At 36.6% G+C, this 20,921-nt stretch overlaps 3 protein-coding genes across 4 annotated transcripts; 2 read left to right on the forward strand and 1 right to left on the reverse strand.

The window, feature by feature from the left end:
* Window positions 1-3,698: 3,698 nt before the first annotated feature.
* On the forward strand, window positions 3,699-7,248 carry LOC106443977 (phosphatidylinositol 4-phosphate 5-kinase 6-like). Of its 2 annotated transcripts, XM_013885520.3 has the most exons (8): window positions 3,699-4,959; window positions 5,036-5,203; window positions 5,362-5,527; window positions 5,594-5,710; window positions 5,805-5,998; window positions 6,078-6,208; window positions 6,603-6,672; window positions 6,772-7,248. In XM_013885520.3, the coding sequence occupies exons 1-8, from the start codon at window positions 3,932-3,934 to the stop codon at window positions 7,058-7,060; spliced, it is 2,163 nt and encodes a 720-aa protein (XP_013740974.2). In that variant the 5' UTR covers window positions 3,699-3,931; the 3' UTR covers window positions 7,061-7,248. The 2 variants fall into 2 exon arrangements, with proteins under 2 accessions (XP_013740974.2, XP_048606120.1); XM_048750163.1 differs by having other exon boundaries at window positions 5,362-5,710.
* Window positions 7,249-10,153: 2,905 nt separating this feature from the next.
* On the forward strand, window positions 10,154-13,123 carry LOC111204514 (polygalacturonase QRT2). The gene is made up of 9 exons (XM_022699460.2): window positions 10,154-10,742; window positions 10,836-10,970; window positions 11,054-11,218; window positions 11,316-11,336; window positions 11,423-11,630; window positions 11,910-11,991; window positions 12,356-12,464; window positions 12,558-12,674; window positions 12,751-13,123. The coding sequence occupies exons 1-9, from the start codon at window positions 10,488-10,490 to the stop codon at window positions 12,973-12,975; spliced, it is 1,317 nt and encodes a 438-aa protein (XP_022555181.1). The 5' UTR covers window positions 10,154-10,487; the 3' UTR covers window positions 12,976-13,123.
* LOC111204513 (MAP3K epsilon protein kinase 1-like) lies at window positions 13,086-20,798 on the reverse strand. The gene is made up of 23 exons (XM_022699459.2): window positions 20,502-20,798; window positions 20,268-20,402; window positions 20,120-20,140; window positions 19,852-19,925; window positions 19,682-19,772; window positions 19,539-19,622; window positions 19,338-19,439; window positions 19,110-19,241; window positions 18,926-18,997; window positions 18,733-18,836; window positions 18,511-18,610; window positions 18,058-18,426; window positions 17,213-17,545; window positions 17,082-17,126; window positions 16,624-16,803; window positions 16,442-16,525; window positions 16,173-16,270; window positions 15,996-16,079; window positions 14,953-15,859; window positions 14,752-14,886; window positions 13,784-14,190; window positions 13,583-13,697; window positions 13,086-13,506 (listed from the first exon to the last, which is right to left on the reverse strand). Exons 1-23 carry the CDS (start codon window positions 20,559-20,561, stop codon window positions 13,330-13,332), a joined length of 3,909 nt encoding a protein of 1,302 aa, XP_022555180.1. The 5' UTR covers window positions 20,562-20,798; the 3' UTR covers window positions 13,086-13,329.
* Between the last annotated feature and the right edge of the window lie 123 nt (window positions 20,799-20,921).

Here is a 20,921-nt window from a genome sequence, read left to right on the forward strand (position 1 = left end):
TAACAGTGTAGATCCCATCATCTGTGTAATGCCAACCTAGTAAGTCAATTTCAGCTTTAGAACTTATCTTGAGCGCAAGTATTTTGTCCACATCTTCTTCTATCACTTTGTTTCGAAGCTTTTCAACATTCCATCCTTGACCATCTTCTCGTATGTAGTCGCTCACAATTTCCCCAATGATTTCTTGTTCTCTTGCTCTCGGTGGTCTTGGTGTATGATCTGACAACCATGGATCGTTCCACATGCCAACAGTTGTTCCATTACCAATAACATATTTCATCCCTTGTCGCAATAAATCTCTACCATGTAATAAGGATTTCCATGCATAAGAAGCCTTTTTCTTCAAAGTCGCCGTGAGAATGCTTTCATCTGGGAAGTAGTGTGACTTCAATATATGTGCCATAAGGCTGTTAGGCTGTTGTAGAATGCGCCAAACTTGTTTTCCAAGCAAGGCTTGATTGAAACCTTCAAGGTCCCGAAATCCCAATCCTCCTTCTTTCTTAGGAACACTTACTCTCTTCCAACTATACCAATGCATCCCTTTCTTATCTCCTGATCCCCACCAGAAGTTTGCAAAGATAGCATTTATCTCAATACAAATCTCTTTCGGTAATCTAAAGATATTCATCGTGAATATTGGCATAGCCAAAGCCACTGCTTTCAATAGAATCTCTTTACCTCCATGTGAAAGAAAATTCTTCTTCCATCCTTGTGTAGCAGCTTTCACCTTTTCTATTATATATTTAAACATTTCTCCTTTCTTCTTATTAAACTGTTCTGGTAAGTCTAAGTATTTCTCATTGCCTCCTTCATTATGTATTCTAAGGAGATTCCGCATTCTTGTCTTAACACTTGCTGCAACTTTACTTCCAAATGTTATAGATGACTTCCTCAAGTTCACTGCTTGACCCGATACTTGCTCATAAAGATTCAGGATTTGTCTCAGCCGCCGTCCAGCTTTTAGATTTGCCAATGAGAAGAATAGAGAATCGTCAGCAAAAAGCAAATGGTTAACTGCTGGAGATTGTAGAGCTACTTTCACCCCAGTTAAAGACCGATCGCTCATTGCTTGATGCATTAGGTGAGATAATACTTCCGCACATAGAATAAAGAGGTATGGTGAAAGAGGATCACCCTGTCGGATCCCTCTCTTAGGAATTATATGACCTTCTGGAACTCCATTTATCAATACTGAGAACCGGGCCGATGATACGTATAACATTATCCATCTGATCCATTTACTGTCAAAACCCATTCTTCTCATCGTTTCTTCTAAAAATCTCCACTCCAAACGATCATAAGCCTTTGTGATGTCTGTTTTAACAGCCATATAAGAAGAAGCTTGGCGAGTTCTTACTTTCAGGCTATGGAACACTTCATGAGCTACAACAATGTTATCTGTGATCATCCTTCCAGGAATGAAAGCTGCTTGATTTTCTGAGATGATACCACTCAGGTGTTTCTTCAGTCGGTTGATCAGAATCTTTGACACTATTTTATAAGTGACATTGCACAGAGCTATTGGTCTAAACTCAGACATACTAGTTGGAGGGTAGATTTTGGGAATGAGACAAATATTGGTGTGGTTTAGCTGCTCATCAAACTCCTCTGCAGTGAAGAACATTTTTTATCTCTTTCATAATATCTGGTTTTATCTCCTCCCAGTGCTGGTGATAGAAAATTGCTGGAAAACCATCTGGACCAGGAGCTCTGTGTGGTCCAATGTCGAAAACAGCCTGTTGGACTTCATCTTCAGTGATATCGCGAGTAAGATCTTCACTCACAGAGGCACTAACAGTCTCTTGAAACCCGTGAAAAACTTGATCAAAATAGATGCTTATATCACCTTGTGAGGAAAATAAGGAGTTGAAGTAATTCTCTGCAACTTTGGCTATATTTTTATGTCCTCTGTGTACCACTCCCGTCTCATCTTGAATGGATGTAATAGTATTTTTAATCCGTCTTGTTCGAGAGATCGCATGAAAGTATTTTGTGTTTCTGTCTCCTGCTCGTAGCCACATGACTCGCCTTTTCTGTTTCCAAAATATTTCTTCCTCAATATAATCTTTATCCAACTCTTCTTTAAGCATATTAGTTTCCGTCTGAGAGGATGTTGCTGAACAAAGTGCTTTATCTAATCTTCCCCTTAGCCCTTTGATTTGTTCTTCTGCATTATTTCTGTTGCTCCGCTTCCATACCGCAATCTGTTGGCGACATAGACTGATCCTATTAGTCAACGGTATCTGTAAAAGGCTTGTTTGTCCTGTCCCTCTCCACCCACGTATGACTGATTCTTTGAATCCATCTTTATCCATCATTCTGCTATCATAACAAAAAATTCTTCTTGGCTGATCTCTGTCTGCTGAGATATATGTGATTAAAGGTCGATGATCTAACTCCCCAAGCTCTAGAAACACAGTCTCAGATGCCGGATATTCTGAAAACCATTTAGTATTAGACATGACTCTGTCTAAACAGCATTGTACTAGATCATTTCCTCTTTTTCCTGCCCATGAGAATCTATTTCCAACTGTAGGAAGATCTGTAAAGTCACAGTGTCTCATCATGGTTTTGAAGTTGCTAAAGGAAGCCTCAGATCGTACTCTGCCTCCATCCTTTTTATAATTCCCCAATATTTCATTGAAATCTCCTAGAACCATCCATGCTTCATTCCTTCTATTGATGGCTAACCAATCTAGTTTTTCCCAAGTGTGATGGCGCATAGACGGATTTGGATGACCATACACAAAGGAATAATAAAACCAGCTTCCATTACAATGAACTTTACAATCGATCAAATTAGCTGACTGAAACAGAATTTGCAATTGTACATGAGCTTTCCAATAAAGAACTAAACCACCACTTAGACCTATTGGAGGAACTGAAACATAATTAAGACAATCTAACTGAGCACCCACATCCCTAATAACATCATCTTGCTGCTTAGTTTCGGATAGGCATATTATGTCCAGGAGATACTTCCGATTGATCTCCTTTAGGCGTCGAACCGTCGAGTCATTGCCTAGACCTCGACAATTCCAGCAGGCTGTCCTCATGGTGGAAGAGGTGGTTCAGGGCCCACCGCGCCTCCCAATCCAGAAGAGTTCTCTGACTCTGATTCTTCTTCATTCTCACTCTGAGTGTCGCGAATCGGACAGAACAACTTCGAGCATTTGGTGTTGCTTGTGCTGCTAGTCTCTCCACGTTCTACATTAGTGAGTTTGGCTGTGTTCCCATTAGCCTCTGACATCCACGCCTTCCTCTTCATCCCAACTTCTCGGTCAGCTTTGACTCCAAAAGGATCAATTGGATTGTGCATCTCCTCAGTGATGACATCATCTGTAAACATCGTACGCATGCCTAAGCCATTCCATAGCTCATCCTCTTTCTCTTCTTCCTCCATATCTTCTTGTCCTGTCTCCTCGTCTGCTTCTTGCTCATTGCCTCCATCTTCAGCATCATCTTGATGTTCTTCCTCATCGTTAACAAAAAAGGTTCTATATTTGAAAAGAGAGAAAGGATTCATGAGGTCAAACCTCTTTAAAAAAACTTATAACCGTTATCTCTCTTTTTTAAAAAAGATAAAAGAAAAAAAAAAGAATATGAAATGACGTCAGCATTGACAAGGTAAGCACGTCGAGTCCCTCCAGATGTCTGGTTCGGTAATAGCTTCAGGAATGAAAAGCGGACCTCCAATAAACAAACAATGGCCATTACCAAACTCTTCATTTTCTCACACCAATCAAAACATCTCATTTCTCCTCTCTCTCTCTATCTTCTTAGCTTTTTACTACCTTCTTTTTTCCCTACCAAGATCCTCCCATGGAGGAACGAATGAGAACAACATTGATTCCAAGACGAAGACATATCTGAAAAAGTAAACACGCAAAACCAAAACAAAACAAAACAAACAAAAGGAGTTAACCAAAAAATGTCGGTAGCACACGCAGATGACGCCGACGATTACAGCCGACCAACGGGAGAAACCTACCACGCGGAGAAAGCGTTACCGAGCGGAGACTTCTACACAGGCCAATGGAGAGACAGCCTCCCTCACGGACACGGCAAATACCTCTGGACCGACGGTTGTATGTACGTCGGAGAATGGCACCGCGGCAAAACCATGGGGAAAGGCCGTTTCAGCTGGCCTAGCGGCGCGACCTACGAGGGCGATTTCAAGAACGGCTACATGGACGGCAAAGGCACTTACATCGACTCGTCCGGAGATTTGTACAGAGGATCGTGGGTGATGAACCTACGACACGGCCAAGGCGCGAAAAGCTATGTCAACGGAGACTGCTACGACGGAGAGTGGAGGAGAGGCTTGCAAGACGGGCACGGGAGGTACCAGTGGAAGAACGAGAATCATTATATCGGCCAGTGGAAGAACGGGACGATGAACGGTAACGGGACGATGATATGGAGCAACGGGAACCGTTACGACGGGTCTTGGGAAGACTCTGCTCCGAAAGGAAACGGCACTTTCCGTTGGTCGGACGGGAGTTTCTACGTCGGAGTTTGGAGTAAAGATCCTGAAGAACAGAACGGGACTTATTACCCGACCACGTCTACAGGGAACTTCGAGTGGCAACCGCAGCAAGTGTTCTGCGTTGATTTGAGCGAGTGCGTGGTTTGTACTTGTCAGAGAATCCCGGTTTTGCCGTCTCAGAAGATGCCGGTTTGGTACGGTTCGTCCGAGCAGAGTAGTAGTGGGAACAGGACAAAGAGTAGTGGAAGCAGCGAGAGGCCGAGGAGGAGATCCGTTGACGGGAGGGTTAGTAATGGTGAGATGGAGTTGAGGAACAATGGTTCTGGTTATCTTCAGGTTGATGATACGGAGAGTAATAGATCATCACCGTTAAGGCCTTTGAGAATACAGCCTGCTAAGAAACAAGGACAAACTATCTCTAAAGGACATAAGAACTATGACCTCATGCTTAACTTGCAGCTTGGGATTAGGTAAGGGGCTTGTGATTGAAACTGCTTGTGTGTGTTTTCTTTGATGTCTGATTCATTGTTGTGTTTTTTTTGTAAGACATTCTGTTGGAAGACCAGCTCCGGCTACTTCTCTTGATTTGAAGGCTTCGGCGTTTGATCCAAAGGAAAAACTTTGGACTAAGTTTCCATCTGAGGGATCTAAGTACACTCCTCCACACCAGTCTGTTGAGTTCAAATGGAAGGACTATTGTCCTGTGGTTTTCAGGTTAGAATATGCTCTGTTTTTTTCCGTCAACTACCCATTTAACTAGACCAAGTTTTGGTCAGACGAGCCGATTCTCCGAAGAGCACCTCTGTCTGTCTTCTTTTGATTTTCTTTCTCTTGTGTTGGTACTTCAGAAAACTTATGAAAATTGTGTATAGGACTCTGCGCAAACTGTTCAATGTGGATGCGGCAGATTATATGTTATCGATATGCGGCAATGATGCTCTTAGGGAGCTATCATCTCCAGGGAAAAGTGGAAGTTTTTTCTACTTGACTAACGATGACGGCTACATGATCAAGACAATGAAGAAGGCAGAAACAAAGGTAAGTGTCAGAGTAAAGTTAAAACCGGTTTATCAAGAAACATTCATTTGTGTTTACTTAAAACAGGTTCTTATAAGGATGCTTCCAGCTTACTACAATCATGTAAGGGCATGTGAAAACACTCTAGTTACCAAGTTCTTTGGTCTTCACTGCGTGAAATTGACTGGCACTGCACAGAAGAAGGTCAACTACAGTTTTTGTAATTCATCTATATGTGTTCTTGTTATTAGCATTTTCAACTTTGGATGTAGTGATGGAAGAATACTTGCGCATGCAGGTTAGGTTTGTGATAATGGGGAATCTGTTCTGTACTGGTCACTCCATACATAGGCGGTTCGACCTCAAAGGATCATCTCATGGCCGTCTTACCACTAAACCAGAGTCTGAAATAGATCCAAACACAACGCTTAAAGATCTTGATCTAAATTTCATATTCCGTTTGCAGAAGAACTGGTTTCAAGAATTCTGCAGGTGATTGATTCATTACATGTAATAACACTCTTGCTTCTTCTTTCATTAGTCACCTAATTTCTAGCATTTTTGTTGATAGGCAAGTGGACAAAGACTGTGAGTTCCTTGAACAAGAGAGGATCATGGACTATAGTCTCTTGGTTGGTCTTCACTTTCGGGAAGCATCCAAGGACTCTGCCACTCCTACTTCCGGTGCTAGAACCCCTACCGGTAAAATTCTATCTCAACTTTCAAAATTTTCGACCATCTCTAATCCATCTCTATATTTTTCTTATAATAGATAAACTGTTTTTGAGGTTGGTTTTGCTCAAATCAATATCTCTATAGAGAATATGTTATTTTTGAAGGGTAAAAATAACAAAAATATAATAAATATTAATTTATCTCTATATTTAGAGGAATAAATAACATTCATTTGTTGATAAAAAAAAATAATAACATTCTTTTATAGTTTCTCTGAATAGTATAGTAACTCTGTTATACAACATACATTAGAGCAAAACCAAATTCTATAATAAAATTTTATTTTAGAGAAAGAATATAAAAGTGGATAAAAATGCCCTAAAGCTTATTTGTTTAAGGCAATTTTCTCTTGTTTGAGCAGGAAACCCTGATAGTGGAAACCCTCGTCTCTCCCGAGCAGACATGGACCGATTTCTTCTTGATGCCAGCAAGTAAAAACCACAAATTTAATGGTTATACCCACAGTTTAAGTGAAATTGCAAATGGTGTTTTATAACACAAGTGTGGTTTCTTGGATGATTCTTTTTCAGGTTAGCATCAATAAAACTGGGTATAAACATGCCTGCAAGAGTTGAAAGGACAATGAGAAGAAGTGACTGTGAGAATCAGCTTGTTGGGGAACCAACTGGCGAATTTTACGATGTGATTCTCTACTTTGGTGTTATAGACATTCTACAAGACTATGATATAAGCAAGAAACTTGAACATGCATACAAATCAATGCAGTATGACCCAACTTCGATCTCAGCTGTTGATCCAAAGCAATATTCTCGACGTTTCAAGGATTTCATCTTCAAGATCTTCGCAGAGGACACTTGAGACCAAGCCATCTAATTAACTTGCGCATGCCCAACGCCCAACAAAGTTGAGGTTTTTCTTTTTGTTAGAAATTCTTGTTTATTTTTCTTTATAGAAATATCTGTAAATCTTATTATTTAACCAAAATCCATTGTAATAGGGGAAAATGATTATTTTTGTAACTAAATTAAGTTCAATACTCTGCCTTTTTTTTCTTTTTGATACTCTTTGTATTGTGTTTCTTTATACGTGAAAGAAAGGATGTGTACAGATGTTGACTAGTATTGTGTTTCTTTATACGTGAAAAAATGGTCAGCGGAAATAGTTTCAATCTTTCAAGTGTAGATAGATAGATGTATGTGTGTTTGTGTATACTGGCACCAATTTAGTGTCATTGTTTCTGGAATAGAGTGAAAAATAATGACGCACGCAAAATCCCATTTCCAATGCAAAAGTCAAACATTCTCTTACTTAACCTTTTGACATAATTTACCAATTATCTATCTTCTCTCTTTTCTGTTAACTCTGCCTACTTTCTTTTCAGCTTTCACCGTATCTTGATTCATACTACGTACCAAACACAACATGTTTCAAGCTAGCTCTAGGACCGTACTTCTCCACCCAGACAACACCAGAAAAATACGAGAATTTGGTTTCTTACCGAAACAGACAAGTACTTTGACCACAGCACTGCAAGGCTGAAGAGATAAATATTGGAGATAACTTAGGAATCAATTGTACTTTGCGGACCAATTACTATGGAAAAATGTTTGATATAACATAACTTAGGAATCAATTGTACTTTGCGGACCAATTACTATGGAAAAATGTTTGATATAACATAACTTGGATAACAATTTTTAATATTATCTTCAAGTAAAAATATCATAACATTTGGATTTACGGTTTACTGGTTATTGTTTAAATTTTAGTATTTAGGAGTGCGGTTGAATTTATGAATTTCTATAAATATTCTATAAATAATTTTTAAATATGATAAATGATTTAGAAAAATTAATTTTGTATTTTTCATCCCAAACTTAAGATATTTTTAGTTATTTTAAAGGTAAAATTAAAAAGTAATATAAAATTTTAGGTAAAACTAAATTTCTTATATACATGGATCATTAAAATTTAGGGACCCTAAAACTTAATCATGAAAAATTTAAGTTTTGTGTATATATACAAAATCATGTAATTCACTAAAACACAATACAATAATATATAAATCAACATTATTTAATTACAAAATGTTAGTGTTTGGTTTATCATGAACTTGTAACTTATAACTAATTGATGATAAGTTGTTTGGTCGTAATCTTTTATATGTTAGTTAATTATCTTTTTGACTATCGACGTGGAACTTCGTTCATTAACAAAAAAAAAAATTAATTTAGTGTCTACATGAGTTGAGTTGTTTTCCCTCAACCCAATTTTCAATATAAAAATGAGAAAGAGATGAATAAATAAGAACCATTTTTTTTTGATGATCAATAAATAAGAACCATTTTTCGGTAAAGAAACTAATAAGTTATCTTTTGGCAAGATTATACCCACACATGTCCAAACTCTATAAGTTTGAACATATTCAAAATATTAAATTAATTGTTATCATAAAATTAGAGTAAATTATTAATATAAAATTGGGAAGAAAATCTTACACAATTCACAATGGTTTCACGATTAAACACTCTACTTTTCATCTTTCAACTCTCTACGTCATCTTTTCTTTCTTCTACCTCAACATTCAACACATATTCAACTTTTATACATTATAATAGTTTTGTTTAATAAAAATCAATATCATATTTTACTGATTAATAAATATTTTTTCTATTTTTAAATTAAATAAAACTAATCTCTATTTATAAAGAATCTATAATAATAAATTTATGTATAAGAAATGAAAATAAACTATTTAATTTATAATAAAATTATTGATTTTAAATAATTAGAAGATATGGAAATATCAAAATATATAAAATGACATGTCTCCACTTTTTGTTATTCAACATGTTAAATTTTTTCGACACCAAATAATTTACATCATCGAATTTTATTTTCCAACAAACTCATAGTTATTAATATTTTATTCAGCATCCTTATTGTAGATAGTTTTTTGAATAGCATCTTATCCAATTTTGATTCAACATCCCCATTGATTAGCATCTAATCAACTGTTGAAACTTTGAGAGAAGCCAAAGTCAATAGTCTTTCTTTTTCTTTTCTTTTGGATCAAACCAAAGACTACCATTGATTTGTGTCTTTAGTCTTACTTTCTTTGTTTAGAGCAGCTCCCTTATGTGGCATGAGAACAGAGTTCTCAAAAGTGATTAGATGCTAATTTAATGTTTAAATAATAAATGGAGTTTTTAAAAATTAGATATTCATTCAATAGTTTTTTTATTTGAGAATTTATTGGATATGCACAGTACAAAATCTAAAAATTAATAATGCTGAGATTTTAAAAATTTATTAATTTATAGAGTTATTAATTTATAATCAGTTTCCTTTTTCAGATTTCTATATCTTAAGTAAAAAATATTTGGTTTCATTGTTTATATATTCATTAAATTTGAAAAAATTTAACTTTCATATTTCTTTAGTATATTATTTTATGTATATGAGATTTGTATCATATAATTTGAATGTGTTTTAGATATAATTTTATTAGAACAATCAAAGTGTTATGAAATCTCAAGAAAAAATAGTAATGAAATATATTGTGAATATAAAAAGTGTATTAGTTTTACTTATATAAATTGTATATATATAAATTATTAATTTATATTTTTAGTGGAACTATATATTTGCATGAGGTTTTCTGAATTATTAGTATCTTATTATCTTATAGATTTGTGTCATATTTTGAACCGGTCTAAATTGAGATAACCAAAGTTTATTAATTTATGGTGTTTATTAATTTATGATATATTAATTTATAGAGTATTAATTTATAGAGTTTTTATTGTATCTAGAATTTTGAGAACCTCATCCTTCACTTTAACATTAATTAGTATCTAATCACCTTTTGAAAACTTCGTACCATAGATTATGATGCTCTTAGACCGAGATTAACTCTTCCATTCTCAGATTTTTTTTTATTTACTCATATAAAACCTTTAAATTATTTTCTTTGCGTTACTTTTATGAAAGTTTTTATGTTAATATTAAATAAACGCCATCGTACAAATTGTTTTTTTTTCATCGTACAAATTGTTTGGAAACGATTTGAGTAATAAACGTGTGGAATTATAACGAATATTTGTTGACAAAAAAGGAATTATAACGAATATTTTCTTCTAAATCTCTTTCAGTCAGTACCTCTCCATCTCTATAAATATATGCATTTTTGCATTCTCTATGACAGCTCACTCATTTCATTCCTCATCATTCTCTCTACGTCAAACCCAATCTTAATCTAACTCTGAGAGATAATCTACCAAAAATGTATCAAAAGACCATAATCTTCTTAACAATACTCTTAACGTCTCTTCGTTCTTGTTCTAGCAGCTACCCGTTTGATCCTAGATATGATCATTCCATTTCTCCCAATGCTTATTACGAAACCAGTCACTTACATGGTCACATTACACACAACAGGCACATGAAAGATCGCCATGCACATGCTCCTAGATCTTCTGATCGAGCTTTTAACGTTAACTCTTTCGGTGCTAAAGCCAATGGAAACGACGATTCTCAGGTATGAGGTATCCCTATTAATTATTTCTGTAGCAATATATAATCAAAATCTTGTACACTCAATGTAAATGGAATATTATGTTTTGAGTCGTAGGCATTCATGAAAGCTTGGGAAGCAGCTTGTTCGTCAGAGGGAACAGTTTACATCGTTGTTCCGGAAAATAGAGCTTACACTCTTAAATCGGTTAAATTCTCCGGTCCATGTAAATCATCCTTGATTGTTTTTAAGGTATGATATAAACCAATGCACGTAGGCTCAGTTTATTATTGTATAATGTTTTGATCATCTTATTCATAACATTTTTGACTTAGATTTACGGTAAGATTGAGGCATGGAAAAACCCATCAGACTACAGGGAACGTAGGTTCTGGATTGTTTTCCAAACGGTTGATAACCTTCGTGTTGAAGGCGGTGGACGCATCGATGGTAATGGAAAAATTTGGTGGCCAAAATCTTGCAAGATCAACCCTGAACTTGTAAGCTCTTCTTAGTTTGGTTCAATGTCTTAAAAGACATAAGTTACATAGAAACTGACTAATGAAATATTAATTACCATTTATTTTTGTTAAACAGCCATGCCAGGAAGCTCCCACGGTGAGAACCTCAAATGCATTACCTTTGTTTTCAGTATTCATTTCAGTTTCGATTAATGGTTGATGTAAATGGAATAAATGGGGCAGGCGGTAACGTTTGTGGAATGCAACAACTTGATGGTAAGAAACATTAGGTTGGAAAACGCACAGCAAATGCATATGAGGGTTCAAAATTGCGAAAACGTGAAGGCTTTGAATCTTATGGTCACGTCTCCGGGTCATAGTCCTAACACCGATGGCATTCACGTTACCGGAACTCGCAATATCCTCATTCAGGACTCTATCATCCGTACCGGTAATTAACAATCCTTTTTAGACATTATACTAAGCAAATAAATAAATAATATTCCACAAAATAGGAGTAAGCTAGAAATTTTCATATCAAACTTTTTTTTTTTGTAAATAAATTTCATATCAAACTTTACATTCAACTTTCTCTTTTTGAATATTTATTTTTGAAAGGAATTTTATTTTTATAAATTCAGATAGTAAAGGGGAAACAATGAGCTATATTATTTGTTTATTTCTTGTGGATATTAAATAGTAATGTGTTGGTTTGTTTTTGGTGATGAAGGTGATGACTGTATATCGATAGTGAGTGGGTCGGAGAATGTGAGAGCGACGGGCATTACATGCGGGCCGGGTCATGGAATCAGGTCAAACCATCTCTCTCTCTGTTTTCACCTAATGTTTTTGTTTTAATCTTATTTTAAGCAAATATACTATGAGCAACATTCTATTTGTCAACTAACTGTTTTTCTTTGTTGGAAAAAGATCAACTAAATTTTATCAACTTGAAATCAATTTGTATATAAAAAAGAGATGCTGCAAGTTATTAAAATATACGAGTAAACTTAGATGCAATGTTTAAAAATGGTCTTAGCCATTCTAAAACCATCTCCATTTGTCAGATTCTTAAACAAAAATCTAAACAATATAGTATACTATAATTTAAATTTCATTCTCGCTTTTACTTTGTTAACTACATAATATCTCAATATTACTATTTATTTCTTTTAGCATTGGGAGTTTGGGAGCTCATAACTCAGAAGCATATGTTTCTAATGTGGTAGTCAGCAAAGCAACTCTCATAGGAACCACTAATGGTGTGAGAATTAAGACTTGGCAGGTAAATCTCCAACACTATTAATTTATCAATATTTTCTATTAGTCAAATTTAATTTGATGATCCAAAAACAATATAACTAATATTCATGAACAGGGAGGACATGGAATGGCAAAGAACATAATATTCCAAGACATCTTAATGAAAAACGTTACAAACCCAATAATCATCAACCAGGACTATTGTGATCAAACTAAAGCATGTCCCGAACAGGTTTGCACCGAATAACCAAATATTTTCACCATAGTTTGAGTACTAATAAGAAAAGCTGATATGGGATATGTTGCAGAAATCTGCGGTACAAGTGAGCAATGTATTGTACAAAAACATACATGGGACGAGTTCAAGACCCGAAGCTATAAAATTTGAGTGCAGCAAGAGCATTCCATGTCAAGGCATTTCAATGCAAAACGTTAAGTTGGTCGATGATATTACCAAACAAGATGTCTCTAAAGCTTCTTGCTCCAATGTGAAGTTGAAGACTAGCGGACATCATTTCTCCCTTTGCACTTGATCACTTTTGATCTCCGTGAACTACACATTTCAAACTTTTCTATATTTACTTTATTTGGTAGTGAGTTGTGTATATATAGACAATGTTTGAAGTATCAGCTAGTAAGATCATAATGCTAAAAAATTCAAGTATGAATAAAGAATTTATGTATCAGTACATCAGCAAAATTAAACAATCAAGTATTGGCATCCCTTGGGGAACTAAAAAACTCAAGAGAGCCACACAACTCAACAATTAGAAAACATTTGTAAATGGAAAAGAAGAAAAATGTATACACTTTTGAGTATAATCTTCCTGCAAAAAATTGGAATGATTGTACAGTTAGTTCCAAGGCATAAGGTTGGTTTTGGACTCTCACAAGACGGTGTTGATGTGAAGTGCTTTAAGGAGAGATGTAGCCATTTGCTTCACCAGAACTTGTCCTCCTAAATGTTGCCCTTCACGTCTCTCTTCTATCAGATTCTGCAGTCTCTGAGGGAGATCATTCTCTACGATCAGCTGTTTTGGCCTTGGATGGTGTTCATAAACAGCCTGTTTCAATGATACACCAAAATCAAACACTCAGAACAGGACAAGCAAGAACTTGGATGGTCTAATGATCCATTACCTTTATGAGTTTCAGTAGGTTAAGTCTAGCAATAGCATCTTGGTGATCTAGCCTTGCAATAAGCAACGGAGTCAATCCATTTACAGCTAATGTTGTATTGATCCGAGATGATTTCCTGAAATCAACAAGAAGAGGATTAAGTATCATAGGACTACACTCATAGTTAGATAATTTGTTAAGTGAGAGGAGAGAGAGATATACGTGATTATCTTCAAGAATGGTTCCAATATGTGCACAAAATGTCTCTCCGGACAGCTTTGGAAGAAGTTAACCAATGTATATATTGCATCATCTTTCAGCAAAGCCTGCTCCACCTTGCGGTTGTCATTGTCTTGCGCCAAGCAAACAGCAATGGAATCTAAGGCAATCACTGACCAATACTCATCGTCTAGCAAACTCAAGTAAACATCCAGACCACCGTGAGCCCTTAACTGCTCTCTTGAGTTCCGAGATGCATGAGCCATGTCACATAGTAGTGGCAAAGCATATTGTTTCAGAGGAGAATCCGACATGACGAAAAGCATCAGGTGAGGTATGATTCCATTCTCAGCCGCTTGTTCCTGTCTCCTCTTGTTTATCTTGCACAGGTTGAATAGTGCACTAAGTACCTACACAAAATTTCAATTTAAAAAACGTCAGTTTAGGTTTAAACTAGCTAAAAACAGCAACAGATGATATAAAGTACGCCTGCGTATTTGAACCGAAATTTTTGGTTTTTGGTTCAGTTCCGGTTTTGAGTTCGATTTAGTTCGGAAAGCTTTTGAAAATATTTCGGTTTTCGGTTTTCGGTTTATAAAGAAAAAAATGACATTATCCAAATCAACCGGAATTACCGAACCAAATTAACCGAACTAACCAAAAATAACCAAACTAACCGTCCGAGATTTTTTAGAAAATTATACTGAAATCTAACTGAAACCCAAAATTCGGTTATTTTCGGAAATAAATTTGGAAACTAAAATTAACCCAAAATCGAACCGATTTTGTTTTCCGTTAACTTCGGTAGGATTGCGGCCGAACCGAACTATCCGAAACCGAAAATACCCGATCCGAATGAACCGAATCCACATGACTAATAATAAAGACTGGAACAAGAATCTAAACTTCAATCTTTCAACAACTTGTAACCAATAGATGAAAACTATCTCTATTCAAGTCAAGAAGGTAACCTCATGATGGATCTGGTCAACAAGATTCCCCTCCTTAACCTCTAGGTTAGGAATCAAATGCTTAATTGCATCTGCACGCTGAAGACTCTCCAAGCAATTTGGATCAGTGGATAAATGATTGGTGCACTTCAGTATCTGCACAAACAAAAAGGCATTATAAGCATGCGACCTGAAGAAACATTCATAATATTTTTGAAGTACCTTTAGCAGAATAGGAGGCTCTACACGGTTGAACATCTGGAAGAGACGACTCAGTAAGCTTTGGCTGCACATGTATGACTTTACCGTCGTATCAGCACGAGCAAATTCAAGAAGTAGATCAGCCACTTTCTCCAAGTATTGGCTTGCAACCTCTGCACTCAGCGTAGTGACCATATGTGAAAGTAAACCAGATGATGTGTCACTTCCAAGTCTAGCGTTGAGAACATCAGAACCAGACAGTACACCAGATGCAGAAGCGGCTCCTTCAATAGCCATAGCCTTCTTCGACATCGTTTTACTGAAATATCTAGGCATAGTATCAATGGATGCACGCAAAAGAGGAAGTATACTTTCATGTTTCTCTAAGCCAGCGATGTGCTTGACGTAGTCTAGCTGACCAGAGACATGTCTTGAAGGGGGTTCTTTCTCCAACAAGCTAAGCAAAGGTCGGACTTGTTCTGGCTGAGTAACAGGAAACCCATTGGAGACACTCTCAGCAAGCTTCTGAAGCTTGTCTGTTGATGTTCTGTTGGAAGAGATAGAGATCCTATGATGTTGTTTAACATCTTCTGTTGCATCTAGTGCAGCACCGCTTAGTCTAGGCCTATCACCATCTGGTTGATAGACATCTGATCTTTGAGAATTTGAAGGCTCTTCACCACCTACATGCCTAGTTTTCGAGACGTCAGGATTATCAATCACACTGAGTAAAGTCTCATGCTGATCAAGCTGACCAGAGCGTCCTTCAGAAGCTAGTAGAGTTGCCTCGTTTAAGCTATAGAGAGTGTTGATCAGCCTAAGAAGAATGCCATTCTTTGCAGCTATACGGCAGAAGTCGTTTCTTGGAGTGGATCTTTTGAGTTTAAAGACCTGCCACATGCCGTCAATAGCTAAGTGAACCATCTCCCTGGACAGAGAAAAAAAACTCAAAACCATTAGAAACTAGTAGGCACGATGACAGATGCTGCCTCACATTAACTTCTGCACTAAATATATTGAAAGTGGTCTAGACACTGTAAGAAGCCAGTTAACTGCACACACACCTGTATTTGGCATAGTCCGCTTCAAGGAATCCCACCAAAACTGGTATTCCACGGCAAGCTATGAACATTTGCAATGTCAAGGAGCTGTAAAGAAGCTAACAGATCAACTCTATGACTTGCAAGAAATAAAAACAAATATAGATGCAAAAGTAATATATATTTTGATGGACTTGTAACCTTGACTGACAAAGCTGCTGTAAGAAGTAGGCTGCTTCCTTACGTATTTCTCTAGACCGATCCCTCTCAGGACCAGCAAAACTCATTACCAGAGGTATCTGCCAAAGAAAACAAAGTTAACTATTTAAGATTGTCATGAAAGTTCAAAAGTGATAGTGTTAGCTGTTGATATGTTTGACATTTAAGACACAAGCCTTTATAGGAACAAACTTGTCACATTCACCACAGTATACCAAACTACGGATAATGATTAACCAAGTAAGACTTACGAGACCAACAAGACAAGCATTCTCCTGGAAGTCAATGTTGTCTTTTATAATTTCGTTTATGAGTTGCAGCACGGCACATGTTACCTGAGAACACCATAAAATTATTCACAAAGCATAAGCTAGACCGTAGCATTCACATCGAACTGATAACTACTGATGATGAAGGAGACAAACAAACATACACGGGATTTAGGACTATCGAGAAGATCCATTACAGGAAGGAAACCATGCTGTGTCACAAACACTACTTTCTGCTCAGGTCTGTGACGGAACATGGCAACTAGTTTCTGACAAGAAGTTACTATTGCATCTTCTGTTTCACTTGGCCGTAAGGAGCTCACCAATCTGCTAAACTCAACTGCCTATAATAACTTAAGAAAATTAATACTAAGTTGAGAGTCACTCAAGTAGCATCAGCATAATATCTGGAATTTTTAACAAAATTTTAACAAAATCAAACCAAAATCTAACAGAAATCAAAAACTTCGGTAGGATTTTCAAAAACCAAACTAACCGAATACTGAACTGAACTTTATTTCGGGTTAATTCGGTAAGATTTATATCGAACCGAACTAGCTGAAAATCGAACTACCCGAACCTGCAGACCTAAGCATCAGCATGATATAAAGTTGAAGAATACCTGTAGAGGAAGCAGATTATCAGGAGAGGCTTTTTCATCAAATACCTAAAAAACAGGATATGAAAACATGTTTAAAACAATAAACTACTTGAGATATCAAAACCTGCATACTTGAGAGACAGAGAGCATACCAAGCCATCAATGTCAATAACATCATCTTTCAAAACACCAATCATTAACCGGAAAAGATCACCACCATCATTTGAGTGCCCAGTTTCACCTTCCATTTGCTTCTGAGCAATTCTAGCCCTCAGCTTTGTTGCCAGATCATTTTTCCCACCATCTGCAACAGGAGAGTCACCCTGGTTGGCGTTTGAGGCAGGCGTTGATGCTGAGGCCTCATTTAGTTTTCCCTCAGGAACTTTATTCAGTGGATGGAATAAATCATGCAAACAAGCGTCCCCTGGAGGATCACTGAATCTAGTCAATTCATTCCCACCATAACTAGATGGAGTCTTCACAGCCTTTAAGATAGTTATAACAAACATAACAGATGTAATCAGTGTGCAAGTCTTCTACTCGGTATAAAGCAGCAATCAACAACATAACTAACTAAGAAGGGAAGGTATTGAGATAAGATCTTGTAAAGAACAAGACCAAGGCCCAACAACAGATATATCTCACAGTTGAAGCATCTAAGCATGGAAGAGTGGAACATGCCAACGTTCAAAAAAATCGCTAGAGTGACCACCACAGTATCCAATGTTCAAGCAACTTATCAACACACAATCAAATCATACTCTAGAGTGGCCATAGTATCCAACGTTCAAGAAACGCTAGACGTTTTTTATAGAGAATTATTGATTAGGCGGCACCTAGACCATTTTTTTTTTAAAGCTTACACCAATTTTAAAAAAAAAAAAGACTTGCAAGAAAAATCGATTCTAGGCCCAATTTTCCGCCTAGAACGATTTTTAGAACACTGATAGTATCTAACAAAGTGCTAAGACAAGAATGATGCAACAACACAACTAACCTTTCGAAGCCCACGATCTTCACCTTTTGGGCCAAAACTATGTGATTTCTGCTGCACCGGGATGGAACATTCTTTTCCAACTTGCTTTGTTGCTGAAGCATTTCTTCTACCTTCAGAAGCTTCCGTTTCAAGATTTCCATCATGTTCAGATTTTCCATCTTGAGATGTCCCCTTTGCATCTGAAGAAACACTGCAAGTACTGGACTGAAGAGAAGACTTATTATCATGAATAGACAACGTAGGAACTTGATCTGACATGATATCATCTTCTGAATCTGCTCTTTCTTCACCAATATCACTGGCTGAAGACTGATCTTTCTCAGACCTAAAACTCGCCACGCCTACCGCAGGTAGTTTGCTTCTCGAGTTCTGGACAAACAAAAGGTCCTGGATAAGTAGCTATAATGCTATATTGCTCATATTTGATGGTACAATAGAGCTTAGGAATCTTACAGTTTTCGACATCCCCACTTGTTCTGCTGAAATGCTCTCAGCTACATCTTGACTACCTTCACCATCCTTCTCTGAACTTGAATCGGCTCCCTTCATATATCTGCAGAGAATGAAGTACACAAGGACATCATTACAAACACCATGTGCAAAGCCCTGTGATGGATAATAGATTTTGAAATATTTTTGCAAAAGTTAAAGTAAAAAACACACAGGTTTTCTCACCTGATGGTTCCACTATGACGAAGTGATGACTGCAATGCTCGTCTAGAGTTCCGTATCCAAGGGTGAGAGAGCAGTGTCTTCGCATCAGGCCTCTGCCTAGAATCCTGTAATATGCAATACACAAATCAGATGTGACACTGAAAGGTGTACAGTGGTAAGTAGAATGATCAAACAATATTGCATCAAATTTTACCTTCTTGAAGCATTGTCCTAGGAAGTCTGTAATATCTGGAGAGAGACTATCAGGAATAGGAGGGCTATCATCCTAAAACCAAAACCAGAAAAGTGTCAATAGTTTGAAATCAAAGGCTAACAGCAATTACCATTTTCTTCACCATTAACGAGATAAAACAAACTTGTAAGATGTTGGAAAAAACCTGAACAATACGGAAGAGAGCAGGCATGGGTTGCAGATCATAGTAAGGAGGTACACATGTCAAAAGTTCAATAACAGTGCATCCAACACTCCATATGTCTGAAGCAGCACAAACCCCTGACATTTCAATAACCTTCAACCAAAATTTGGGTCTCCATCAGTACACAAATAATCAGTTACAATTATATATAACTTTATGCAAGATAGATGTGTATTATCAAAGGTATACCTCAGGCGCCATCCAGTAAGGAGTTCCAACCACTGAATGAGTGTTAACATCAGCCTCGTTTAGTTTAGTAGCAACTCCAAAGTCAGCAAGCTTGACAAGTCCCTGAAGTATGAGATTTTTCAAGTGTCAAAGAAAGAACAGCCTAGAAGAATCTTGTGCATCCCATAATACAATCCACAAGGGTAGAGAAAAAAAAAACACCTCTTTTGTTGTCAAAATATTTGCACCCTTGATATCACGGTGTATGACACCTTGCTCATGCAGATATACTAAACCTTCCAAGACCTGTAATTCACTAGTTAGTACACAAACTTAACTAGAGAAAAACATATATAGGTACGGACCTGGGCAATGTAAACAGTGACCAAAGATTCTGGGAAAGGTCCAAATTTATTTGGTTTGATAATGTTTGCAAGAGAGCCATTCTCTACATACCTGCAAACACATATTTGATTGGACTTGAACTTTGCGTGGAAAACAAAAAAATAAACACAAAATTAGTAGTAGTACTTACTCAAGGATAATGTGAAGGTGTGTCTTTGTCTTCAAGGAGCCAAGATACTTGACAATGTTTTTATGGTTTAGGTTCTGCATTAAAAAACCTTATGTTAGAAGGACATAGAGAGACACTACAGAGCAGTAACCATTAATGAGAAGATGCCAAAGCAGCTGAGAAGGTGATAAATTATCTCAAATTTGTATGACAATTATGTCTACAATAATGGGTCAAGCTCTACATGCATTGCATTTCCATAGGATAAAGAGTATGTAATGGAAACTACCTTTAACAAATCGATTTCTTGCTGGAGAACACAATCATCCCAACAGCCAAGAACCATCAAAATGTAAAAAAAAAAAAAAAACAGGAAAGGAGATGAGAGACCGAACACATTAGTCCACAAAGGACAGAACTAAATAAAGAAACCAAACCATGATGGTGTTGAGATCCTCTTGAACAATATTCTCCAAGGAGACTTGTTTAATGGCCACAAAGTCACCATTCTCCAGGTCTAATCCTATGTAAACTCGACCATAAGCTCCTTTACCAATCTCATCCCCAAGCATCTGCCAATCAAAAATGTCAAAAAAAAAAAAAAAAAACAAACAAACAAAAGTTTCCTCCTTTGCCTCAGAATCAGAAGAAGAAAAGAAGGAAGCGTTTACATATTTGTTGTCGAGAGTCTTTGATTTGTGGAACTGAGATGACGTCATTTGTCGCGCCATCTCTTCTTCTCCTTCCTTCCTCCTTCGTCAAAACGAACAATTGCTAACGAATCCGATCCATTTTACGAGGGAAACAAATCACAACAAGAACAATTACAATTAGCCAATTAGGGTTTTAATTACAGAAATTCGAGAGATTGATTATAGGATTCTTGAAGTTTAATTATTAAAATTGTTTTACCAAATTTAAAACAAAAATTAAAATCATAAATTAAAGAAAAGACAACTAAGATTTTTGGTTCGGACATTGTGACCGAACTGGATTAACAGAGAGACAGTTACTTTCTTCGTTTGTTATTAGGCCCCTAATCTTTTTATCTCGTTACGATTTCACCCCTTTATTTCCAAAACTATCGATTT

This window comes from Brassica napus, chromosome C3 (genome assembly GCF_020379485.1).
Source record: "Brassica napus cultivar Da-Ae chromosome C3, Da-Ae, whole genome shotgun sequence".
Taxonomy (NCBI): Eukaryota; Viridiplantae; Streptophyta; class Magnoliopsida; order Brassicales; family Brassicaceae; genus Brassica; species Brassica napus.

Coding starts and splice junctions, on each gene's coding strand:
- LOC111204514 (XM_022699460.2), top strand. CDS start 10,488: ATGTATCAAAAGACCATAATCTTCTTAACAATACTCTTAACGTCTCTT. Junction 10,971..11,053: donor CATCCTTGATTGTTTTTAAG/GTATGATATAAA, acceptor TTTTTGACTTAG/ATTTACGGTAAGATTGAGGC. Junction 11,631..11,909: donor GGACTCTATCATCCGTACCG/GTAATTAACAAT, acceptor TTGGTGATGAAG/GTGATGACTGTATATCGATA.
- LOC111204513 (XM_022699459.2), bottom strand. CDS start 20,561: ATGGCGCGACAAATGACGTCATCTCAGTTCCACAAATCAAAGACTCTC. Junction 17,127..17,212: donor TTATTGACATTGATGGCTTG/GTATGCTCTCTG, acceptor CCTGTTTTTTAG/GTATTTGATGAAAAAGCCTC. Junction 16,080..16,172: donor CAGCAGCTTTGTCAGTCAAG/GTTACAAGTCCA, acceptor GCTTCTTTACAG/CTCCTTGACATTGCAAATGT.
- LOC106443977 (XM_048750163.1), top strand. CDS start 3,932: ATGTCGGTAGCACACGCAGATGACGCCGACGATTACAGCCGACCAACG. Junction 5,999..6,077: donor TGGTTTCAAGAATTCTGCAG/GTGATTGATTCA, acceptor TTTTGTTGATAG/GCAAGTGGACAAAGACTGTG. Junction 6,673..6,771: donor TTTCTTCTTGATGCCAGCAA/GTAAAAACCACA, acceptor ATTCTTTTTCAG/GTTAGCATCAATAAAACTGG.